Source organism: Crotalus tigris, unplaced genomic scaffold (genome assembly GCF_016545835.1).
Source record: "Crotalus tigris isolate CLP2741 ecotype Arizona unplaced genomic scaffold, ASM1654583v1 scf7180000020201.887925, whole genome shotgun sequence".
NCBI lineage: Eukaryota > Metazoa > Chordata > Lepidosauria > Squamata > Viperidae > Crotalus > Crotalus tigris.
Genome location: NW_024097902.1, coordinates 1 through 23,330, shown reverse-complemented (window position 1 = coordinate 23,330; position 23,330 = coordinate 1). Strand labels below are relative to the sequence as shown.

General features: G+C 40.3%; 1 protein-coding gene across 1 annotated transcript; it reads right to left on the bottom strand.

The window, feature by feature from the left end:
* Positions 1-3,958: 3,958 nt before the first annotated feature.
* Positions 3,959-14,519, bottom strand: LOC120318373 (alpha-1-antitrypsin-like). Its single transcript, XM_039365896.1, has 4 exons — positions 13,863-14,519; positions 12,668-12,935; positions 6,524-6,671; positions 3,959-4,223 (listed from the first exon to the last, which is right to left on the bottom strand). Exons 1-4 carry the CDS (start codon positions 14,473-14,475, stop codon positions 4,032-4,034), a joined length of 1,221 nt encoding a protein of 406 aa, XP_039221830.1. The 5' UTR covers positions 14,476-14,519; the 3' UTR covers positions 3,959-4,031.
* Between the last annotated feature and the right edge of the window lie 8,811 nt (positions 14,520-23,330).

The following is a 23,330-nucleotide window of genomic DNA, read 5'->3' as shown; positions in this document are numbered from 1 at the left end:
GGGTGCTTACCGCAAGGAAGTTGAGGGTTTGGTGAACTGGTGTCAATGCTGCTAACATCAGATGTTTTTGCATTGACAACAGAGGGAAATGTAGCCATCTTTTCCCTTTCACTTTTAGAGTTAGAGATGCTGGGAGGGGGGATGTGAATGAGAGTCCAGTTAGACATAACAACACTAAATATAGCGTGAGAATCAAAGTTATTGAGCCCAGAGCTGATAAAGAATTGGCAGGCTGGAGAGCTGGATCGGAAACCCACGCTTCAAGCTAATTGGGGAATGTGATTTATGATTGTTAATTGGAGGATGGAATTGTGCTTTGATACTATGTGCCCAGGGGAGGGGAATTCAGTTTTTGGCTTCGATTATGTAGTGCCGATATTATGCTACTCGAATAAAAGATTCTTTAAGGTAAACAGTGCCTCAAAGTTCTTTGAAGAGTTTCATCTGTAGGAACCATGATGCTGGTGTAAGAAAAACAGCTTAGTTTTAACACTGGAAAACCAAAGAGATCATTGTTGATTTCAGAAAAAGCATGCACAGCTGCACTCCTCTGTGTTTTAATGATTCACATGTGGAGATGATTTCAAGCATCAAATTCCTGGGTGTGGAGTTAACGGTAGGCTGGTTTGGTCACTCAATAGTGAGACACTGGTAAAATGGGCAGAGTAGTGCCTGCATTTTATGCATCGCATGAGAAAAGCACATCTTTCTTCTCCTATCCTTACCACTTTCTACAGAGATACGATTGAAAGCATCCTGTCATACAGCATCACAGTCTGGTTTAGAAGCATCACTGCTTTAGACAGGAAGGTGGTGCAGAGAGTGGTGAGGATGGCTGAAAAGATTATTGGCAGTTCCATCCCTTCCATCTAGGACATAGCACATAAGTGTTGCTTGAGCAGGGTCTGCAAAATTGTCTGGGACACTACACATCCACCCCATGACCTGTTTTCCTTGTTAACTTCTGGGAGGAGGCTTCGCGGTATCCAAAACAGAACTTCCAGATTCAGTCACAGTTTTGTTCCATACAGTATCAACCTTGTTACCTCTAAAGCTTTCTCCTTCTGTTATATATTTCAAGATGGGCAGTGATTAAAATTTATGTTATTTATAAGTAAGGGGGCAGGTTTATAGATATGTTGTATATTGCATGTTTAATTGTGTGTTATGTATGTGTACACTTTGAAAGATAGCAACTAAATTTCATTTTTAATGTGTGCCAATGTGCCCACAGTAAAAAATGACAATAAACTATTTATCTATCTATTTAAATTTGAAATGCATTTGAATCAGCCTAGAGAGGAGTTTGTTAACAACAACTTTGCACTTGTGTGTCTAGAAATTGTGTACATCTAGGAATGGGTAAAAAGAATCCTGGAATATAAAGAGAATGCCATTACTCAAAGATAAATACTGGACCAAAAAGACACTAACACTTAACATCAATTGGTATTTCTCTGGATGTGTTCAAAATTCTCTGTTTAGACAATACCAAGAATAGTAACTATGCCTTCATCTCAATGTCATTCTCCTCCTTTTTTTTTTCTTATTATCCTTGGGCCCATTTGCAGTTACACCTGCCTAAACCAGTGGTTGATTCTGCAATTTTTAATCAATCAAATCAAACAGCCATCAGCTGGAGGATAATTGGAGGAAGAAGACTGTTCTAATGACAAAAATGAATGCAGCCTGTGTTCAAATTCAGCTGGTCTAGTTTAAAATTGAGGAATTCTGAGAATGTTCTATGACTTGTAGGGATAAATAGAGCCAAATCCATCACTTTATCTATAGAAAATCAGGTTGAATTACTTAATATGAATAGAGTTTAAACTGGCACTGGTAGTAATTTGTAGTGGACAAAATACTTGCACACAAAAATGTGGAACAGGGAGGTTTCCTCTCACCTGAGGAAATTAATGATAAGTATCCTGTTTTAACTTACAGCTGGGGATTCATACCTGTGGAAAAGATGGGCATTGGCCCATTTCTTTGTCAGATTTTGGATATCCTTCCAGACTGTGACACCGAACGTAGCTGGGCTCCTCTAGGGACATTGGAAAACTGTGGTTCCAAAGTCTTACGAGGGGGTTGGTTCAGTTTTCATAAGACTGAAATATCCTTGGAGCTATATTACAATTCTGTCTCACTGTAGGCTCCTGAGTCTAAAAGGAGGAGGAGGAAGATGATGATGAGCAGCAATGTTAGGGTCAGGTGGCTTGGTGGAGTTAAGGACTTCCTTCTTGATTTGATTGAAAGAGTTGATTATAAAAAAAAGATGTTCCAGATGTTGATTTCTTAATGTAAGAGGTTCCAAGGAAGAGGATGAGTCATTGAACAGTATATTCTTATTGCTCTGTTCATAGTTTATTATCGGAGAACCCAACCTTATGCCACCATCCTTTTCCCATATCTGTCTTTGATGTTTGAAGACTCTGCGTTTTATGAAACTAATGGAAAGTATTGAAGTGAATGTCTTCATAATCTTAGTTTGAAAAGATTATTCTTGTTTCCTTTAAGATTATTTTAATGCCCTGTTGCTACAGTATTAGAACTGCTCTACAAAAGAGGCTCTTGAAGACACTCTGCTTTTCTTCAGAGTCTTTTCTGTGTTGATTGCAAAATTACATCAATTATCTCACAGACTTTAAAATAACCATAAACTGATTCATATTCGAAGTAGACTGTATTTTACTGTTTTTTTCCTAGCCAAATAGGACCTTATTTTCTCAATGATTTGCATTTTTAAAAAGATTCCTCAAGCATAAACTGGGGATAGAAATTTTAAAGTGGTCCACACAGCTAAGGAGAGTCTTGGTGATATTAACATTGACACCTCTTCATCTTTATTTCTTTTAAAGGTCAAATTGCTAATAAATGGGAGACAGGGGATGACCGGGTGATGAAAAATGTTGGAACGGGTTACTAATTTTGAATGTTGGCTGCAATCTTTTATAAACCTAGGGAGGTTTAAAGCATTAAAGCAAATGCTTTTTTAAGCATTCAATATTTTTTTTCATCATGTTAAATCAATGAAGTAGAAGTTAACATGTTCCAAAAACAAAAAAATTCAACAGAGCAAACTTCTCCTGGGTATTTATACAACCATATGTTGAAAAATGAATAGGATCACAGAGTCTTGAAATATACTATGCTATAACTATAGAATATTATAACTAGATATGTTATAATGTTCTACTCTATCAACATACTACACTGGGCAATAAAAATATTATAGAATACAATGAATAAATATTGTAGTATCAAACCTACAATTGAAATATCCAAAAGATTACAGCATACAGATTGTTGTGGGGAAGATTGTATGATTGCTAAAAGTCAACATTAATTTGATGGCTTGCAATTAATTATTTAGAATTAAATCTATTGTGAAGTTTTGATAGTATGATCTTGGAAGATTCCAGAGGTGCAAACAAAAAATTGCAGATTGCAGATTGCCCATTCATACTCTACACAACCTCTTTAGGACTGCATGATACACTATCTTATGGAAATTCTGCCTTCCCAGTTTCACCCTAGGAAGCTCTTCTGAGAAAAGAAGAAAATCCTTTCAAAAGTAGTCTTGGTGATCCACATCCCAGGCGTGTCCAATTTAAAATAATTTCTTGCATTGTGGAGCTCAACAAAAAATAAAGACAGAGAAAATTGAGTTTCTGTGATGCTACATTTGTTAAAACAAAAAGTGTAAGGGCACTGGTTTGATTGCATTTGGTAAATGATCTAGTTAATCTTGATTATCAAAGGAAATGTATCTTTTTATATTTTTGGACTATTTTATTCAATTTTCTCTTCAGTCTACAGACAATCCACCTGAGCACTCCCTCGTTTACTTATTTTTTTCTATTTACAAACCATCCGTTTCATATGAGGATTCACACAAGAACCAAATTGGTTTGTTAACTTTCTTTTGCAGGGAAAAAAAACCCCTCTTTCTTTGAAATTCATGTTCCAATGATACTTTATTTTTGAACTGTATTCAAAATCCAATGCACTCTGGGATTTTGTTGTTTTTTTTATAGTTGTATTGGGTTTTTTATCTTGGCCAAAAGTAATGTAGCATTGGCCATTGTCTCAAAAATTACGAGTATAAAAGGCCTGTTAAAATTAATGTTTAGAGGCAATGACATAGGAATGCCTTCTGCAGCAGTGGCTCCTGCTGCCTCAGTTCCACTTTCATCAACAGTCAACACAGCTTTGTGGGTAACCTGAGAATAAAGGAAGAAAAAGTTTGAAATTTGGAATTGAGAAAAATATTTCAGAGATGATGACAACACTGATCTGTGAGTTTGCAATACTAGAACTATATTCACTTTCTCTGTATTGTTCCAATTTTAGCCTTTGTACTGCTGAAGTCAGTTCTGGATTCTCCTTAGGAAAGATTTTAAACCAGTGTTCTTCCTACTTAACAACTTCTGAAAGTTGAAGTCTACACATCTTATAGTTGCCAACTTTGAAAAATGTTGGGTTGAACAGTTACAAAAAGAAAGAGGTAAAATATAGTCATTCAAGACAAAAAGGAGAGACAGGAACTAAAGAAACTCCGTTTGTTATTGGAATCAAACAGTATTGAAGAATATTTAATAGTTTTTAAAGTTCCAAAAGTGAATATTGTTGGTCAATATTTTGGGTTAAACAAAGTAAAGTTTATAACTAATGCATATTTTAATGAGATCACTTTCAACACCATCTTTCAAGTAGAGAAAAACCAGGGCAAAACAATTTGCCATAGCCATCTTTGAAGCCTGGGCCTAATACTGCACAGGGCTACTATTAGGTCTCCTCTAATTCAGCCATTGACAAACTGAAGATTAAAATAGCCATTCTAGGCACCATTTCCAGCTTCCAAAATCATATTGCCCAGAGCCTTCCCAGACCCAGAAATGAGTTTCTTGCATTGTTAAATTGGATCACCACAGTTCTGTGTTCTGTCCTTTCAAAAAAAAAAAAGTTTTAGACAGATTTTGTGCTGTCCAAAAGTATGCATCTGTTCACTGGAACTGTATAGCAACCATGGTCAATTTAGTTCTCTGCTAATATGGATAGGTCAGGCAAGTCTGCTATTTATACTTTACTTGAGTTTTTCCTTCAATTCCTTAGTCTAGTAAATCCTTTTGATAACCACAAGAGAAATAGATGGAAAGTGTCCAGACACACTATATTTCTCCTTCTAGATTCAATTTAGGAAAAGATACAGAGGTTTCAAAAGAGGTGAGGTGTCTTCCAGGTGCTACTGCCAGTAGGGACAAGAAGTGTATTTGTAAGATAGTCAAGAATGCCAGCAAGGACTGTGATGTGGATGCTATTGTACATCTTGGCACTAACGATCTGTCCCAAGCAAAACCAAATGCACAAGTATAATATAGGAGGTACTTTGCTCAATAGTAGTAACTGTGAGGGGGATCTTGGAGTCCCTGGAGTCCTAATGGACAATCACTTAAACATGAGCCAGCTGTGTGCTGTACCTGCCAAAAAAGCCAACACAGTGCTAGGCTGCATTAATAGAGGGATAGAATCAAGATCACATGAAGTGTTAATACCACTTTATAATGCCTTGGTAAGGCCACACTTGGAATACGGCATCCAGTTTTGGTCACCAGAATGTAAAAAAGATGTTGAGACTCTAGAAAGAGTACAGAGAAGAGCAACAAAGATGATTAGGGGACCGGAGGCTAAAACATACAAGGAACAGTTGCTGGAATTGGGTATGTCTAGTTTAATGAAGGGAAGGATGAGGGGTGACATGATAGCAGTGTTCCAATATCTCAGGGGTTGCCACAAAGAAGAGGGAGTCAAGCTATTATCCAAAGGACCTGAAGGCAAGACAAGAAACAATGAATGGAAACTAACCAAAGAGAGAAGCAATCTAGAACTAAGGAGAAACTTCCTGACAGTTAGAACAATGAATCAGTGGAATAACCTTCCTCCAGAAGCTGTGAATGCTCCAACACTGGAAGTCTTTAAAAGAGATTGGACAGTCATTTGTCTGAAATGGTATAGGGTTCCCTGCCTGAGCAGGGAGTTGGACTAGATGAACTCCAAGGTCCCTTCCAGCTTTATTATTATTATTAGATATGTTGCAGTTGGTGCAATTCCTATTCTATGCAGTTTATTGTTGCAATTTTTTTCCATATATTTTTTAAAAGGTCAATTTCACTTTCCCTGTCATGTTCCTGCAACTTTCTGGGTAAAGACAGATGCGTCTTTCTAAGTTGGCCAGTGCTTTTCTTGAGGAGTTAGTCTGAAAAAAACCTGAAGCCTGGATAAGGTGCTATCTCAATCTTTTTCCTCTTTGTAATGACGAACACTCATGAACTGATGCCAGAAAGATAATCTGATGTACATATTTTGCTTACAAAACAACAATTAGAAGGGAAAGTTATTTTTTTTGCAAGGGTGAGACTTTTCATATAGCCCTGCCCTCATTGACATTGCCTCTGTGAAATATGCATTCATCTTGCTGAAATCCTGCCTGAAATGATGCAAACAATATAAATGTTTTACTTACTTTAGACAATTTCAAAGGCTGCCTGGTGACTCCAGAGAAATCAGCGTGGTCAGTAAAGATTTCAGTAATGCCAAGCTGGGAGAGGGGTTCCTTTAAGCTGTAGGTGGCTGAAATACTAAACTTGGGGATGGAGACCATTGCTACACCCCTTCAGAAAGACAGAAAGACATTTTCATTCTAGACATCCCAAAGTTAACAAGTATACTCAATAATATTTCCTACAATCAGTAAAACAATCACACACACACACACACACACACACACACACAACCCATAACTAAGTCATCCTTGTCAAATGGAAGCTTGACTTTTAACAGAGAAATCCTTGATATTAGTTCCTATCATAACAACCGTTAAACATCTGTTTGAAATATTTGAGTGGAACCAACAGGCGTTGTTGTCAAAATATCAGACTTGATTGAATGAATGAATTTATAGGTTGCTCAACCAGACATGAGTTTAGGTGGCTTAAAACTAAACTAAAACATCAAGATTTAACAAAGTCAACCAAACAAAATAGCAAATAAATAATAATAATAATAATAATAATAATAATAATATTGCAATATCAAGTATAAGCACCAATTCATTGCAAGAAACAAACCAACTAATGTACAGCACAGCTGCAGTTATAACAGAATACCTGGGATGCAAAATCAACAAAGAAGAAAAACAAACAAACAGTGCACCAGAAAAATGGAAGGTTAGACTAGAAAATAAGATCAGCAAGTTAAGATCACATGCAAGCAAGCTAGAACAGATGAAAGAAAAGAAGCTGAAGAACAAGAAGACCAAAGAATACCTAATCAAGAAATACCACTTAGAAACAAGGAAGATCAAGGAAGCACTGGAAATAATAAAGCAACAAATAACAGCTATAGCCAGGAAAATCAGTAGATATGAAGCTCGAATTGCAAACTATAGGCAGAACCTCCAATTTCAATCCAATCAGAAACGTTTCTACCAATCCATCAATGGAGAAACTGCAAGGAATCAGTCAGTACCTGACAAGGAAGAAACAGTGCAGTTCTGGAAGCAGATATGGGATAACCCAAAGAAATACAACAAGGATGCGGCTTGGTTAAAAGAGGTGGATGCAAATAAAACAGAAGTTGAAATGAAAGAACTAGTAATAACAACAAAAATGGTAGAAAAAAGAGCAAAGAAAATCAAAAATTGGTCAGCACCAGGTGAAGATGAACTGCATGGGTTTTGGTTGAAACATCTAACTGTTATACACCCACTCATTGCCAAACAGTTCAACAATATACTACAAGGAGGAGAAATTGAAAAGTGGCTAACAACTGGGAAAACCTACCTAATAATGAAAAATCCAGCAAAAGGGGCAACACCAGGTAACTACAGGCCAATTACCTGCTTACCAACAACTTTCAAATTACTAACTGGTGTAGTAGCTGATGCAGTGCAACAGCATCTAGTTGAAAACAATCTCTTTCCACCTGAGCAGAAAGGAAACCGCCCCAAACAGCAGAGGAACAAAAGATCAACTCCTAATAGACAAAATGATCTTGGAAAACTGCAAGAGAAGGAAGACCAACCTGAATGTGGCATGGATTGACTACAAAAAGGCATTTGACTCTCTGCCACATGATTGGATAATAAAGTGCCTAGAAATAACAGGAGTCAGTAGAAACATCAGAAAATTTGTGCAAAGATCGATGGCACAATGGAAGACACAGTTGCAGATCAATGGTGAGAGGCTGGGAGAGGTTAATATCAAGAGAGGAATATTTCAAGGAGATTCATTATCACCATTACTATTTGTTATTGCACTGTTTCCTCTGTCAACAATACTGAATAACTCAGGACATGGCTATCAAACATCAAAAACATCTGCCAGACTATCCCACCTCCTTTATATGGATGATCTGAAGCTGTATGGAAAAACATCATCTGAAATAGAATCGCTGCTCAACACTGTCCGTATATATAGCCAAGATATTGTAATGGAGTTTGGCTTGGACAAATGTGCCACACTTACTATCAAACAAGGAAAAATAATGAAAACTGAAGGAATCAAGATGCCCCACGAAAATAACATTAAGAGTCTGGATGAGGAAGAGTACTACAAATACTTGGGTATCCTTCAAGCTGACAACATCAAGCACACTGAAGTCAAGAAAAAGATTAGAGGTGAATACATCAAGAGAGTGAAGAAGATCTTAAAATCCAAACTCAATGGAGGAAATACCATAAAGGCAATCAACACCTGGGCAATCCCAGTCATTAGGTACACAGCTGGAATAGTGGACTGGACTCAAGCAGAACTAAAAGCAATGGATAGGCAGACCAGAAAAATAATGACAATGAATCATGCCCTTCATCCACGCAGTGACATTGATAGACTTTATCTACCAAGGCAAATAGGTGGGCGTGGAATGCTACAAGTACATCAGATGGTTGAAGAAGGAAAAAATGGCTTGGAAGAATATCTGAAGAACAATGATGAAGATGCACTGAAATTAGTATATCAGGAAGGCTTACTAACTACTGGAGAGACCAAACTGGCCTACAAGAAAGACCAAATGAAGAACAGAATAGAGGCATGGGAAGACAAAGCACTACATGGCCAATACATGAAAAAAATAGCTGGGAAAGCAGATAATAATAAAACCTGGCAATGGCTAAGAGCAGGAAAATTGAAGAAAGAGACCGAGGGACTAATTCTGGCTGCACAAGACCAAGCCTTAAGGACAAATGCATACAAAGTCAAAATTGAGAAGACAGCAACAGACAGTAAGTGCCGCCTATGCAAAGAAGCTGAAGAAACAGTGGACCACTTGGTAAGCTGTTGCAAGAAGATTGCACAAACTGATTACAAGCAGCGGCATGACAAAGTAGCAACAATGGTGCATTGGAAGATCTGCAAAAAATATCATTTGCCTGTAAGCAAAAACTGGTGGGATCATAAAATAGAGAAAGTCATAGAAAATGATAAAATTAAACTGCTCTGGGACTTCAGAATTCAAACAGACAAGCACCTGCAACATAACACCCCAGACTTAACAATTGTCGATAAGAAAGACAAAAAAGTCTGGATAGTGGACGTGGCAGTGCCTGGAGATAGCAGAATAGAAGAGAAAGAACTGGAGAAGATAACAAAATACAAAGACCTACAAATAGAAATAGAAAGACTGTGGCAAAAGCAAGCAAGGGTAGTACCAATAGTCATAGGCTACTTGGGTGCAATCCCAAAACAACTGGAGCACCACTTGAACACCATTGGCATTGACAAATTCGCTATTAGTCAATTGCAAAAGGCGGCCTTATTAGGAACTGCTTCCATCCTGCGACGATATCTGTAATACCATCAAACATCCACATCTGCCTATCCCAGGTCCTGGGTAAGGACTCGATAGGTAGACAAAATGCCAAATCCAGTCTGAACATCTGGCTGACTGTGCGATGATCGATAATAATATAATAATAGTAGCAGAATAGAAGAGAAAGAACTGGAGAAGACAACAAAATACAAAGACCTACAAATAGAAATAGAAAGACTGTGGCAAAAGCAAGCAAGGGTAGTACCAATAGTCATAGGCTCCTTGGGTGCAATCCCAAAACAACTGGAGCACCACTTGAACAGTATTGGCATTGACAAATTTGCTATTAGTCAATTGCAAAAGGCGGCCTTATTAGGAACTGCTTCCATCCTGCGACGAGATCTGTAATACCATCAAACATCCACATCTGCCTATCCCAGGTCCTGGGTAAGGACTCGATAGGTAGAAAAAATGCCAAATCCAGTCTGAACATCTGGCTGACTGTGCGATGATCCATAATAATAATAATAGGAACTGCTTCCATCCTGCGACGAGATCTATAATACCATCAAACATCCACATCTGTCTATCCCAGGTCCTGGGTAAGGACTTGATAGGTAGACAAAATGCCAAATCCAGTCTGAACATCTGGCTGACTGTGCGATGATCAATAAATAATAATAATAATAATAATAATAATAATAATAATAATAATAATAATAATAATAATGTATCCAATCAAAATAAAACCCAAGATTCATTTTCATTACATCAGTTACTTCTAACAAGCTTGAAGTAATTTCATCCGATAGTTAATAAAGGTAGTCCTCGACTTACAACAGTTTGTTTAGTGACCATTCAAAGTTACAATGACACTAAAAAAAGTGACTTATGACCGTTTTCCACACTTATGACCATTGCAGCATCACCATGGTCACATGATCAAAATTCAGATGCTTAAGACAGTTACACTGTCCTAGAGTCAGGTGATCACCTTTTGCAAATTTCTAACTAATAAAGTTTATGGGGAAGCCAGATCCACTTAAATATTACTAACTTAACAACTGCAATAATTCACTTAACAACTGTAGCAAGAAAAATGGGGCAAAACTCAGCACTTCACTTAGCAACAGCAACTTTGGGCCCAGTTGTGCCATAACATGAGGACTACCTGTATCCTTTTCATCTGGGTAATATCAACTGAAACATATTACAGATAGATATTGATTTTTGCTCTCAAAAGGTTATTCTCATTCTGGTGTGCCTCGTGGTCAGGCACAGAAATTTGGGTATATGTGCATTGGTCAGACATTATTTTTTTAACCACTGTTTATTACTGTTGTATTTCCAAACAGAAGCTGTCCAAGGTAGTTGCTATAAAAGGGCTCTCTGTATTAGGACATGTCTGCTGATTGCCTGAAGCAGGGGTTTCCAATCTGGGCTGCGGCCCAGTACCAGACCGTGACCCATTCAAAACTGGCCCATGGAAGCGGTGGGCCAGCACATGCATGTGCACAGCTCCACTTGGGTGAGTGGCGGGCAAGTGCATGCATGCAGCTCCATTTGTATGAACAGAAGGCACATGGGATGCCACCTGTGAAAATTGAACTGCATATACTTGCCCACCACTTGTGTGGAACCATCTCCTCTCCCTCCCCCACTGATTCGCAAAGCCAGAGAAGTTGGGGAATGCTGGCCTAAAGAGATAGCTTGTGTGACCCCGCTCCCTCCATCACACTGTAGAAAGATTGCTTAAACAAGCAAAGAAGAAAAGAAGAAAAAAAGTGATTTATAGTGATCATCCTGTGATCCTGTGATTGTCATTTGCAACCTTCACAGCCAGCTTCCAAAAAACAAAGTCAGTGGGGAAGCTGGCAGGAAAACGCAATCGCAATCACAGTCATAAATTGATTAGATTAATAGCCTTAGCTGGAATTGATGAACTGACGTTATAAATCAGGCATAGTCTGATGTTTCACTTTAAAATAGAATTGCTGGTCCAAATTATGATCCATAAGTGAGTACCTCTAATTTGAACTCTTGATTTGATTCAGATAGTTCTTTTGATCCAGTTCAGGTGATCTATTTGACCTATTTGATCTGGGAAAGGGAATTAATTTGCAGTATCTGCATGGAAGATCAAAAGCTACAAGATGGTCACCACATTGTCAAAGCCCCAAAGTTTTTTTATAAATGCAAACACAAAGGAGGAGGGGTCTCTATCATGATGTCACACTCACCATCTCACAGACACAGATATTGCCCTACCTGAGATTAATTAAGATTCAGGAATAAAACTGATTAGAGATTGCAAGAAACAAGTGGAGTATCAGTATTATAAGGGATAAAGCACAACACTGTAAGGTCAAATGGGACTTGAAGAAATTTATTTTTCATGCAGAGGAGATGGGAAACCACTGCACTCTGTTTAGTTCATGGTATGAAGCTTCTGAGGTGGGTTTGTCATCTCCTCACCAATGTGTCCCCTTTTGTCATCACTCAGTCACTTAGAACAATGGTGCAGAATTTTCTACAAGGACATACCATTCTCTGAATGGCATGTCTGGAGTTATTTTGTAAAGGGATGAGTAACAAACAGCAAGGAAGAATAATTAGCAATATGATTAGAACTAATGAGCAAATCTTCCACTCTCATACATCGGGGATAATACCAAGAGATGCACCTTAAACACTAGTGAGACATGCACAGCCCTAGGTTGCTGGTCTCTATCTTAAAATCAACCCTCAAACAGTTTCAGGAAGAGTTTAACACAGAATGGACAGACCTTGAAGTATACTTAGATATCTTTAAGACTATATTAAATATGGAGAAATATAGGATCAATAAAATAAGTGTTACCTGTGTACATTTTGTGCCCATTTCGTCAGAGTATTTATTGACAGAGCCTCGTCCAATTCCTTCTCTTTTTTAGGATCAGGCAAAACAAAAAATGTGGTAGCTGTACCATTGTAGTCTATCTGCAATACTCTGCAAGACAGCTGGCTATCAAAATAGGAGTAAAACCAACCGGTCCTGTGCATCATTTGAACTTTGACAGTTGTGTTGTGATCCACAAAGAAGTCCTCTTGCCATGTGAGCTTTGAATCAAATGGAGTCTTCCAGTTGCCTAAAGAGAAAAAAAGAGACCCACAATAATATTTGGATAAGAGTATCATACCTGCATGAGATGAATTAGATTTGCCTTCAAGAAGATGCTGTGATCTTCTTTGCTGAGGCAAAAAGATGGCATGATTTAATTAGTAAGATGCTTTGCATTCATTTGCTTATGCTGACCAACATTTGCAAAGATGGGATGAAGATGGGACGATTTCTGCACATCTGCAGCAAATGCTGGTTAGGCAGTGAAGCAATTCAGCTCCAGCATTGCTGTCAGAAGAAAAGGGCTGTGTACCTTCTTCCATGATCTATTTTATTTAAGTCTTTGTTGATGATTTAACAAAGGTGATTTAACACCCATTCTAAAATAGGCACAGCTGCAAGGACCTATATGCTATTCACACAGAGAGATGTGCAACTTATGATCTTATATCAAGCAGACTTCTTTTGAACAGTCTAGTCATTTGTTTCTTGTTTGTTTTTAAACTCTACAAGAGTGCATTTTAGTTGCACTTATAATCCAATTTTGTGAAGAATTGGAATAATGGCCACTATTCTGACATAATATCAGTTATGACACTTTGAGTAAAAGAGCTCTTAGGTGCTTTTAAAAAATTGAAACCACCATTCCTAAAATGGTTCCACAGAAGTGAAAAACTGTGTAATTTAGTTACAAACAATACACAGTTTCTGTTTTGTACAACCCCCTATAGTGAAGTAATTACATGAGAGCTGCATAAGATACTTAAATTTCTGTATTGGGCTAGTTTTTCAGTGCATGTACTTTGTATTGATTGGAAATTAGGGTTTTTTTTTTTCTGAACTGGAGCAATTCCACCCCTCTTTCACCAAACTCAAAAAACTTTACTCTGCCTCAATAGCATCTTTGGATATTTCCTTTCATAATGGAATCTTCCCTTTTCTCTGTGCAAGTTACCTTTAAAGAATATGTAGTTTGTGAGAACAAAGACAGTTTCTGGGTCAAGATCCTTGACTATTTCCACAATTTTTCCATTTGTTTTTTGCTTCATATAATCATTGATCTGTTTTTCAGCTTCTTTTGGTTCCTGAAACTTTGCAGCTTGGATTTCTGCATCATAGAATTCCTTAATCTTATCTAAAAATGTCTGCAATGGTTGTATGTCTTCCTTTAGAAATAGGTCCTGTCCAATATCCAGCTTGAAATCCTTCTCTGAGTGTGTGAGCAGATGGAGAAGATCATGAAACCCCTGGTGGATCTCATCTTCCTGAATGTGTGTCAAGTTGAAATCAAGGCCCTTTAAAATCTCTGCATGGGTGTTTGATTTTGACCCTAACAACAGAGCGGAAAGCAATATAAAAATGCTGCAGGGTGAGAAAACAATATTCTTGTCCTGTGATCTTGCAGACAATATTTTGTAGAATTCAGTTGCAAAATGAGCAATATTGCTCTGGATCTTGATAGCAGTTTGAAGGTCATGATGATTGTGGTGATGATCGACATCATGGTGACCATGGCTGACGAGGGAAAACACTATCAAGGCCAAGCACAGATGAATGATTCTGTTCATCCTGCTGCTAATTGGTTCTGGAAAGGAAAATAGTGATAAAGAAAAGGGATTTTATTTTATCATAAACTATGTTTGTAAAATACCTTTTTGTTATAGTGTTACAGTATTTTAGTTTCTAGCTGAAGACCAGCATGAAAGAATATTGATGATAAATTGTTATTTTTTTCAAGTCAAGAATATGATAATATAAGTTTATGCTCTACTTATTTCAAACCCATGTCATGTTGTAGTCATGACCATTTTGGGTACATTTTTGAGCTAATTATGTGTCACCTATCTGCAGTACAATATATACCTAGCTAGTTTATGAGGAATAACCCTGAAAAAGGGCATTTTATATATTGATAACATCCAGCATTCAAATATATAAATAATCCATGTGGATTCTGAAAAAACCATATCCTTCCTGTAACTTAAGAATAACAACCATTTGCACTTCCTGACACAATGACATGGAGATGCATCCGCTTCGGTAAATGTATATGGAGTTTCTCAATCATCCAGGTCAGGGTTGTCCCAAAGGTCCTTTTCAAAAGGCAACTGGCCTTTCTTGTTGTTTTTCCCCTTGTTGTTTTTCCCATTCGTCATTGCTGCTCAAAGCACGAAGCTGAAAACACCAGCCTGAAGATGACGAATGGGACTTCGTCGAAACGTCGCCAAGACACTTCCAATTTTACGCGGGAGAAAACCCGAACAACCAAAGACCTACATACAAACACCCGCGAAAACCTCAGAAAACATATATATATATGTGTCAATGAGGGCGGGTTTCCAAATGGCTGGTAGGCGGGAGGTATCATCTCGCTTGTTCATGCTGTGTGGGCGTTTTTCTATCTCGATGGCTTCTCTGATTATTCTGTTATTAAAATGTTCACTTTTGGCAATGGTTCTGGTATTTTTAAAGTCAATTTCATGTCCTGTGGCTTTAAGGTGTTGGACCAGGGAAGATGTTGGTTCCTCTTTTTTGACTGAGTTCTTATGTTCTTCAATGCGTGCACTTATTCTTCTGTTGGTTTGTCCGATGTATGTGGTGGGACAAGTGGTGCATGGGATTTCGTATACTCCTTGATTTTCTAATTCAATTTTATCTTTGGGGTTTCTAAGGATGGTGGATATTTTTCTGTTTGTGCAGAATGCTGTTTTGATGTTGTGTTTATGGAGGATCTTACTGATTCTGTCTGTGATGCCTTTTATGTATGGGAGGATGGCTTTGCCGTTTTCTTGTTCTTTGTCTTGGATTTTAGTGGGGGTTTCTTTTTGGATTAGGTTTGTAATCTTATTTCTTGGAATCCATTGGATGTTAGTACATTGGTGAGAGTGTGTAGTTCGGGTTTTAGGTGTTGTTCGTCAGCTAAGCGTTTTGTTCTGGAGATGAGTGTCTTGGCTACAGAGTTGATCTGTGCTGGGTGGTGGTGTGAGAGAGCGTGCAGATAGCGGTTTGTGTGTGTTTTCTTCTGGTAGATGGTGTGTCCTAGGGAGCCATTGGATTTCTTGTAGACTAAGACATCCAGGAAGGGAAGTTGGTTGTTAGCTTCTGTTTCCATGGTGAACTGTATTTTGGGGTGTAGGCTGTTGAGGTGTGTGAGGAAGTTGTCCAGTTTTTCTTTCCCATGTGGCCAGATTATGAAGGTGTCGTCTACGTATCTGAGCCAGAGTTTGGGTTTGTGATCAGATTTTTCTAGAGCTTGGGTTTCAAAGTGTTCCATGTAGAGGTTGGCAATGACAGGTGAGAGGGGTGATCCCATGGGTGCTCCTTCTGTTTGTTTGTATTTTTGTCCATTATAGATGAAGTATGTGTTGGATAGGCAGTGGTTGGTCAGATCTAAGATGTGTTTGGGGGGGTTATATTTGTTTTGAATAGCTGTCAAGGCTTCTTTGATAGGCACTTGGGTGAAGAGGGATATGACATCGAAGCTCACTAGTAGGTCGCTGGGCTGTAAGTTTTGTTTCTTTATGATCTCTATAAACTGGAATGAGTTTTTTACGTGTGAGGTGATGGATTCTGCATAGGGCTGTAGTTGTTTGGCGAGAAATTTGGCTAGGTTTTGTAGAGGTGAGCCTATGGAGCTGACTATAGGTCTGAGTGGGGTTCCTTCCTTGTGTATCTTGGGGAGACCATAGAGTTTGGGGCATCTGGATGATTTCTCTCTGGGAATGATTCTTTGCTGGATCTCTTCGCTAATGGGGGAGGCTTTTATTTTGGATCTGGTGGTTTTTTCCAGGTAGGTGGTGGGATCTGTATTTAGGGGTTTGTATGTGGAGTCTTGGAGTAGGTTGGTTAATTTGGTTTGGTAGTCAGATGTGTTCATAACCACCGTGGCGTTGCCCTTGTCTGCTGGTAGGATTATTATGCTGGTGTCTTCTTTAAGGTTACGTAGTGCTGTCTGTTCCTCTTTGGGTAAGTTGCTTTTGGGTGGCTTGCTGGTGCAGAGGATGTTGGTGATTTCGAGTCTGATTCTGTTGGCGTCGTCGGGGTTGATTTTAGTCAGGCTGGTTTCAACTCCACATATAATGGTTTCAGTGGGGATGTGTTTGGGAGCGACTGCAAAGTTGAATCCTTTGGAAAGGACATTGGTTTCGGCTTTGGTGAGGATCCTATCTGAGATGTTATGCACTGTTTGTTTCATGTGTGGCTGTGAGGGAGGAGGGGTTTGTTTCTGGCGTTCTTGTAGTCTTCGGAGTTTGTTGGTGTGTGTATCTGTCTTGAGGGTGGTCTGTGTTTAGGCTCTCCAGACGGCAAGTTGTTTGGATTTGTCCCAAAGTGCGGGGTGGATCTTGGTGCTGAGTTTGAGGTGGAGTGTGAGGAGATCTTTGTTAATTCGGTCTAGGAGGAATCTTTTTGTGTGAAGTTCATTTCTGATTAGGGCCAATTCTGTTCTTTTCAGGATCCGTTTGGTGGCTGCAGAGTTGGAGTGGAATTTCAGTTGGAAACGTGGGGATTAGATTTTGATCTCGGCAGTTGCGTAGGAATGCGAGGTCGCATAAAATGGAAGCTCTTTGGATTTCAAGTTTTTCATAGGTCCTGGTCAGATGGTGGATTTCCTCCCCGTAGAGGTTTGATATTTGTTTTCTGAGGTTTTCGCGGGTATTTGTATGTAGGTCTTTGGTTGTTCGGGTTTTCTCCCACGTAAAATTGGAAGTGTCTTGGCGACGTTTCGACGAAGTCCCATTCGTCATCTTCAGGCTGGTGCTTTCAGCTTCGTGCCTCGAGCAGCAATGGGTGGTCTTAGCTGTTTCTTCCTTTTAACTGCCAGTGGGGGTATGAACTGATAGGGTGGGAGCTTGGCTGTGTTCTGATTGGGTGGAGGTGTGTTCTGATTGGTTAGGGGCTTGGCTGTGCTCTGATTGGCTGGGGGGTTGGCTGTGCTCTGATTGGCTGGGGGAGTGTTCTGTTTGGTTGTGCTCAGGTTAGTCTGAGTTGCAGAGGGATTCACGATTTTGGGCTGCCCTGCCAGTCCTTGGCTTCGCGTTCGTGGTCGTGCTTCCTCTTCATGGAGGGTGTCAGTTTGCTTCATGTATGGATTGGGGGGGGTTAAAGTGGCTAATGATGCAGCTGTGGTCTGGCTTCTGGTTTGTGGTCGTGCCTCATAGTCAGTGTGGCTTTGGGGTTGTTTTTTGCGTGGATGTTTGGTGGTGACATCCTGTGTGGGTTTTGTGAGTGTGGGTCTGGTATCATTTTTTGTGTTAGGGAGTCGTTTTTCAATAAGGGAGGGTTTCCAAATGGCTGGTAGGCGGGAGGTATCATCTCGCTTGTTCATGCTGTGTGGGCGTTTTTCTATCTCGATGGCTTCTCTGATTATTCTGTTATTAAAATGTTCACTTTTGGCAATGGTTCTTGTATTTTTAAAGTCAATTTAATGTCCTGTGGCTTTAAGGTGTTGGACCAGGGAAGATGTTGGTTCCTCTTTTTTGATGAGATTCTTATGTTCTTCAATGCGTGCACTATTCTCCTTTGGTTTGGTCAGATGTATGTGGATGGGACCAAGGTGGTGCATGGGATTTCGTTATACTTCTGATTTATAATTCAATTTATCTTTGGGTTTTCTAAGGATGGTGGTATTTTCTGTTTGTTGCAGAATGCTGTTTTGATGTTGTGTTTATGGAGGATCTTACTTGATTCTGTCTGTGGTGCCTTTTATGTATGGGAGGAGGGCTTTGCCGTTTTCTTGGTCTTTGTCTTGGATTTTGGTGGGGGGTTCTTTTTGGATTAGGTTTGTAATCTTATTTCTATGGAATCCATTGGATGTTAGTACATTGGTGAGAGTGTGTAGTTCGGGTTTTAGGTGTTGTTCGTCAGCTAAGCGTTTTGTTCTGGAGATGAGGGTCTTGGCTACAGAGTTGATCTGTGCTGGGTGGTGGTGTGAGAGAGCGTGCAAATAGCGGTTTGTGTGTGTTTTCTTCTGGTAGATGGTGTGTCCTAGGGAGCCATTGGATTTCTTGTAGACTAAGACATCCAGGAAGGGAAGTTGGTTGTTAGCTTCTGTTTCATGGTGAACTGTATTTTGGGGTGTAGGCTGTTGAGGTGTGTGAGGAAGTTGTCCAGTTTTTCTTTCCCATGTGGCCAGATTATGAAGGTGTCGTCTACGTATCTGAGCCAGAGTTTGGGTTTGTGATCCGATTTTTCTAGAGCTTGGGTTCAAAGTGTTCCATGTAGAGGTTTGCAATGACAGGTGAGAGGGGTGATCCCATGGGTGCTCCTTCTATTTGTTTGTATTTTTGTCCATTATAGATGAAGTATGTGTTGGATAGGCAGTGGTTGGTCAGATCTAAGATGTGTTTGGGGGGGGTATATTTGTTTTGGATAGCTGTCAAGGCTTCTTTGATAGGCACTTGGGTGAAGAGGGATATGACATCAAAGCTCACGAGTAGGTCGCTGGGCTGTAAGGTTTGTTTCTTTATGATCTCTATAAAGTGGAATGAGTTTTTTACGTGTGAGGTGATGGATTCTGCATAGGGCTGTAGTTGTTTGGCGAGAAATTGGGCTAGGTTTTGTAGAGGTGAGCCTATGGAGCTGACTATAGGTCTGAGTGGGATTCCTTCCTTGTGTATCTTGGGGAGACCATAGAGTTTGGGGCATCTGGATGATTTCTCTCTGGGAATGATTCTTTGCTGGGATCTCTTCGCTAATCAAAATTTAAATAAAACGGGGAGGCTTTTATTTTGGATCTGGTGGTTTTTTCCAGGTAGGTGGTGGGATCTGTATTTAGGGGTTTGTATGTGGAGTCTTGGAGTAGGTTGGTTAATTTGGTTGGGTAGTCAGAGGTGTTCATAACCACCGTGGCGTTGCCCTTGTCTGCTGGTAGGATTATTATGCTGGTGTCTTCTTTCAGGTTACGTAGTGCTGTCTGTTCCTCTTTGGGTAAGTTGCTTTTGGGTGGCTTGCTGGTGCAGAGGATGTTGGTGATTTCGAGTCTGATTCTGTTGGCATCGTCGGGGTTGATTTTAGTCAGGCTGGTTTCAACTCCACATATAATGGTTTCAGTGGGGATGTGTTTGGGAGCGACTGCAAAGTTGAATCCTTTGGAAAGGACATTGGTTTCGGCTTTGGTGAGGATCCTATCTGAGATGTTAGGCACTGTCTGCTTCATGTGTGGCTGTGAGGGAGGAGGGGTTTGTTTCTGGCGTTCTTGTAGTCTTCGGAGTTTGTTGGTGTGTGTATCTGTCTTGAGGGGGGTCTGTGTTTCGGCTCTCCAGACGGCGAGTTGTTTGGATTTGTCCCAAAGTGCGGGGTGGATCTTGTTGCTGAGTTTGAGGTGGAGTGTGAGGAGATCTTTGTTAATTCGGTCTAGGAGGAATCTTTTTGTGTGAAGTTCATTTCTGATTAGGTTAACACACAAGGCAATATGGTCTTTTCAGGATCCGTTTGGTGGCTGCAGAGTTGGAGTGGAATTTCAGTTGGAAACATGTGGGGATTAGATTTTGATCTCGGCAGTTGCATAGGAATGTGAGGTCGCATAAAATGGAAGCTCTTTGGACTTCAAGTTTTTCATAGGTCCTGGTCAGATGGTGGATTTCCTCCCCGTAGAGGTTCAATATTTGTTTTCTGAGGTTTTCGCGGGTATTTGTATGTAGGTCTTTGGTTTTTCGGGTTTTCTCCCACGTAAAATTGGAAGTGTCTTGGCGACGTTTCGACGAAGTCCCATTCGTCATCTTCAGGCTGGTGCTTTCAGCTTCGGGCCTCGAGCAGCAATGTGTGGTCTTAGCTGTTTCTTCCTTTTAACTGCCAGTGGGGGTATGAACTGATTGGGTGGGAGCTTGGCTGTGTTCTGATTGGGTGGAGGTGTGTTCGGATTGGTTAGGGGCTTGGCTGTGCTCTGATTGGCTGGGGGGTTGGCTGTGCTCTGATTGGCTGGGGGAGTGTTCTGTTTGGTTGTGCTCAGGTTAGTCTGAGTTGCAGAGGGATTCAAGATTTTGGGCTGCCCTGCCATTCCTTGGCTTCGCGTTCGTGGTCGTGCTTCTTCTTCATGGAGGGTGTCAGTTTGCTTCAGGTATGGATTGGGGGGGTTTAAAGTGGCTAATGATGCAGCTGTGGTCTGGCTTCTGGTTTGTGGTCGTGCCTCATAGTCAGTGTGGCTTTGGGTTTGTTTTTTTGCGTGGATGTTTGGTGGTGACCTCCTGTGTGGTTTTTGTGAGTGTGGGTCTGGTATCATTTTTTGTGTTAGGGAGTCGTTTGTCAATGAGGGAGGGTTTCCAAATGGCTGGTAGGCGGGAGGTATCATCTCGCTTGTTCATGCTGTGTGGGCGTTTTTCTATCTCGATGGCTTCTCTGATTATTCTGTTATTAAAATGTTCAATTTTGGCAATGGTTCTGGTATTTTTAAAGTCAATTTCATGTCCTGTGGCTTTAAGGTGTTGGACCAGGGAAGATGTTGGTTCCTCTTTTTTGACTGAGTTCTTATGTTCTTCAATGCGTGCACTTATTCTTCTGTTGGTTTGTCCGATGTATATGGTGGGACAAGTGGTGCATGGGATTTCGTATACTCCTTGATTTTCTAATTCAATTTTATCTTTGGGGTTTCTAAGGATGGTGGATATTTTTCTTTTTGTGCAGAATGCTGTTTTGATGTTGTGTTTATGGAGGATCTTACTGATTCTGTCTGTGATGCCTTTTATGTATGGGAGGATGGCTTTGCCGTTTTCTTGTTCTTGTCTTGGATTTTAGTGGGGGTTTCTTTTTGGATTAGGTTTGTAATCTTATTTCTATGGAATCCATTGGATGTTAGTACATTGGTGAGAGTGTGTAGTTCGGGTTTTAGGTGTTGTTCGTCAGCTAAGCGTTTTGTTCTGGGAATGAGTGCTGGCTACAGAGTTGATCTGTGCTGGGTGGTGGTCGTGAGAGAGCGTGCAGATAGCGTTTGTGTGTGTTTTCTTCTGGTAGATGGTGTGTCCTAGGAGGCCCATTGGATTTATCTGTAGACTAAGGACATCCAGGAAGGGAAGTTGGTTGTTAGTTTCTGTTTCCATGGTGAACTGTATTTTGGGGTTGTAGGCTGTGAGGATGTCTGTGAGGAAGTTGTCCAGTTTTCTGTTAGCGCATGTGGCCAGATTATGAAGGTGTCGTCTACGTAGCTGAGCCAGAGTTTGGGTTTGTGATCAGATTTTTCTAGAGCTTGGGTTTCAAAGTGTTCCATGTAGAGGTTGGCAATGACAGGTGAGAGGGGTGATCCCATGGGTGCTCCTTCTGTTTGTTTGTATTTTTGTCATTATAGATGAAGTATGTGTTGGATAGGCAGTGGTTGGTCAGATCTAAGATGTGTTTGGGGGGGTTATATTTGTTTTGAATAGCTGTCAAGGCTTCTTTGATAGGCACTTGGGTGAAGAGGGATATGACATCGAAGTCACTAGTAGGTCGCTGGGCTGTAAGTTTTGTTTCTTTATGATCTCTATAAACTGGAATGAGTTTTTTACGTGTGAGGTAAGGGATTCTGCATAGGGCTGTAGTTGTTTGGCGAGAAATTTGGCTAGGTTTTGTAGAGGTGAGCCTATGGAGCTGACTATAGGTCTGAGTGGGGTTCCTTCCTTGTGTATCTTGGGGAGACCAGAGAGTTTGGGGCATCTGGATGATTTCTCTCTGGGAATGATTCTTTGCTGGATCTCTTCGCTAATGGGGGAGGCTTTTATTTTGGATTGGTGGTTTTTTCCAGGTAGGTGGTGGGATCTGTATTTAGGGGTTTGTATGTGGAGTCTTGGAGTAGGTTGGTTAATTTGGTTTGGTAGTCAGATGTGTTCATAACCACCGTGGCGTTGCCCTTGTCTGCTGGTAGGATTATTATGCTGGTGTCTTCTTTAAGGTTACGTAGTGCTGTCTGGTCCTCTTTGGGTAAGTTGCTTTTGGGTGGCTTGCTGGTGCAGAGGATGTTGGTGATTTCGAGTCTGATTCTGTTGGCGTCGTCGGGGTTGATTTTAGTCAGGATGGTTTCAACTCCACATATAATGGTTTCAGTGGGGATGTGTTTGGGAGCGACTGCAAAGTTGAATCCTTTGGAAAGGACATTGGTTTCGGCTTTGGGGAGGATCCTATCTGAGATGTTATGCACTGTCTGCTTCATGTGTGGCTGTGAGGGAGGAGGGGTTTGTTTCTGGCGTTCTTGTAGTCTTCGGAGTTTGTTGGGGTGTGTATCTGTCTTGAGGGTGGTCTGTGTTTCGGCTCTCCAGACGGCAAGTTGTTTGGATTTGTCCCAAAGTGCGGGGTGGATCTTGTTGCTGAGTTTGAGGTGGAGTGTGAGGAGATCTTTGTTAATTCGGTCTAGGAGGAATCTTTTTGTGTGAAGTTCATTTATGATTAGGGCCAATTCTGTTCTTTTCAGGATCCGTTTGGTGGCTGCAGAGTTGGAGTGGAATTTCAGTTGGAAACA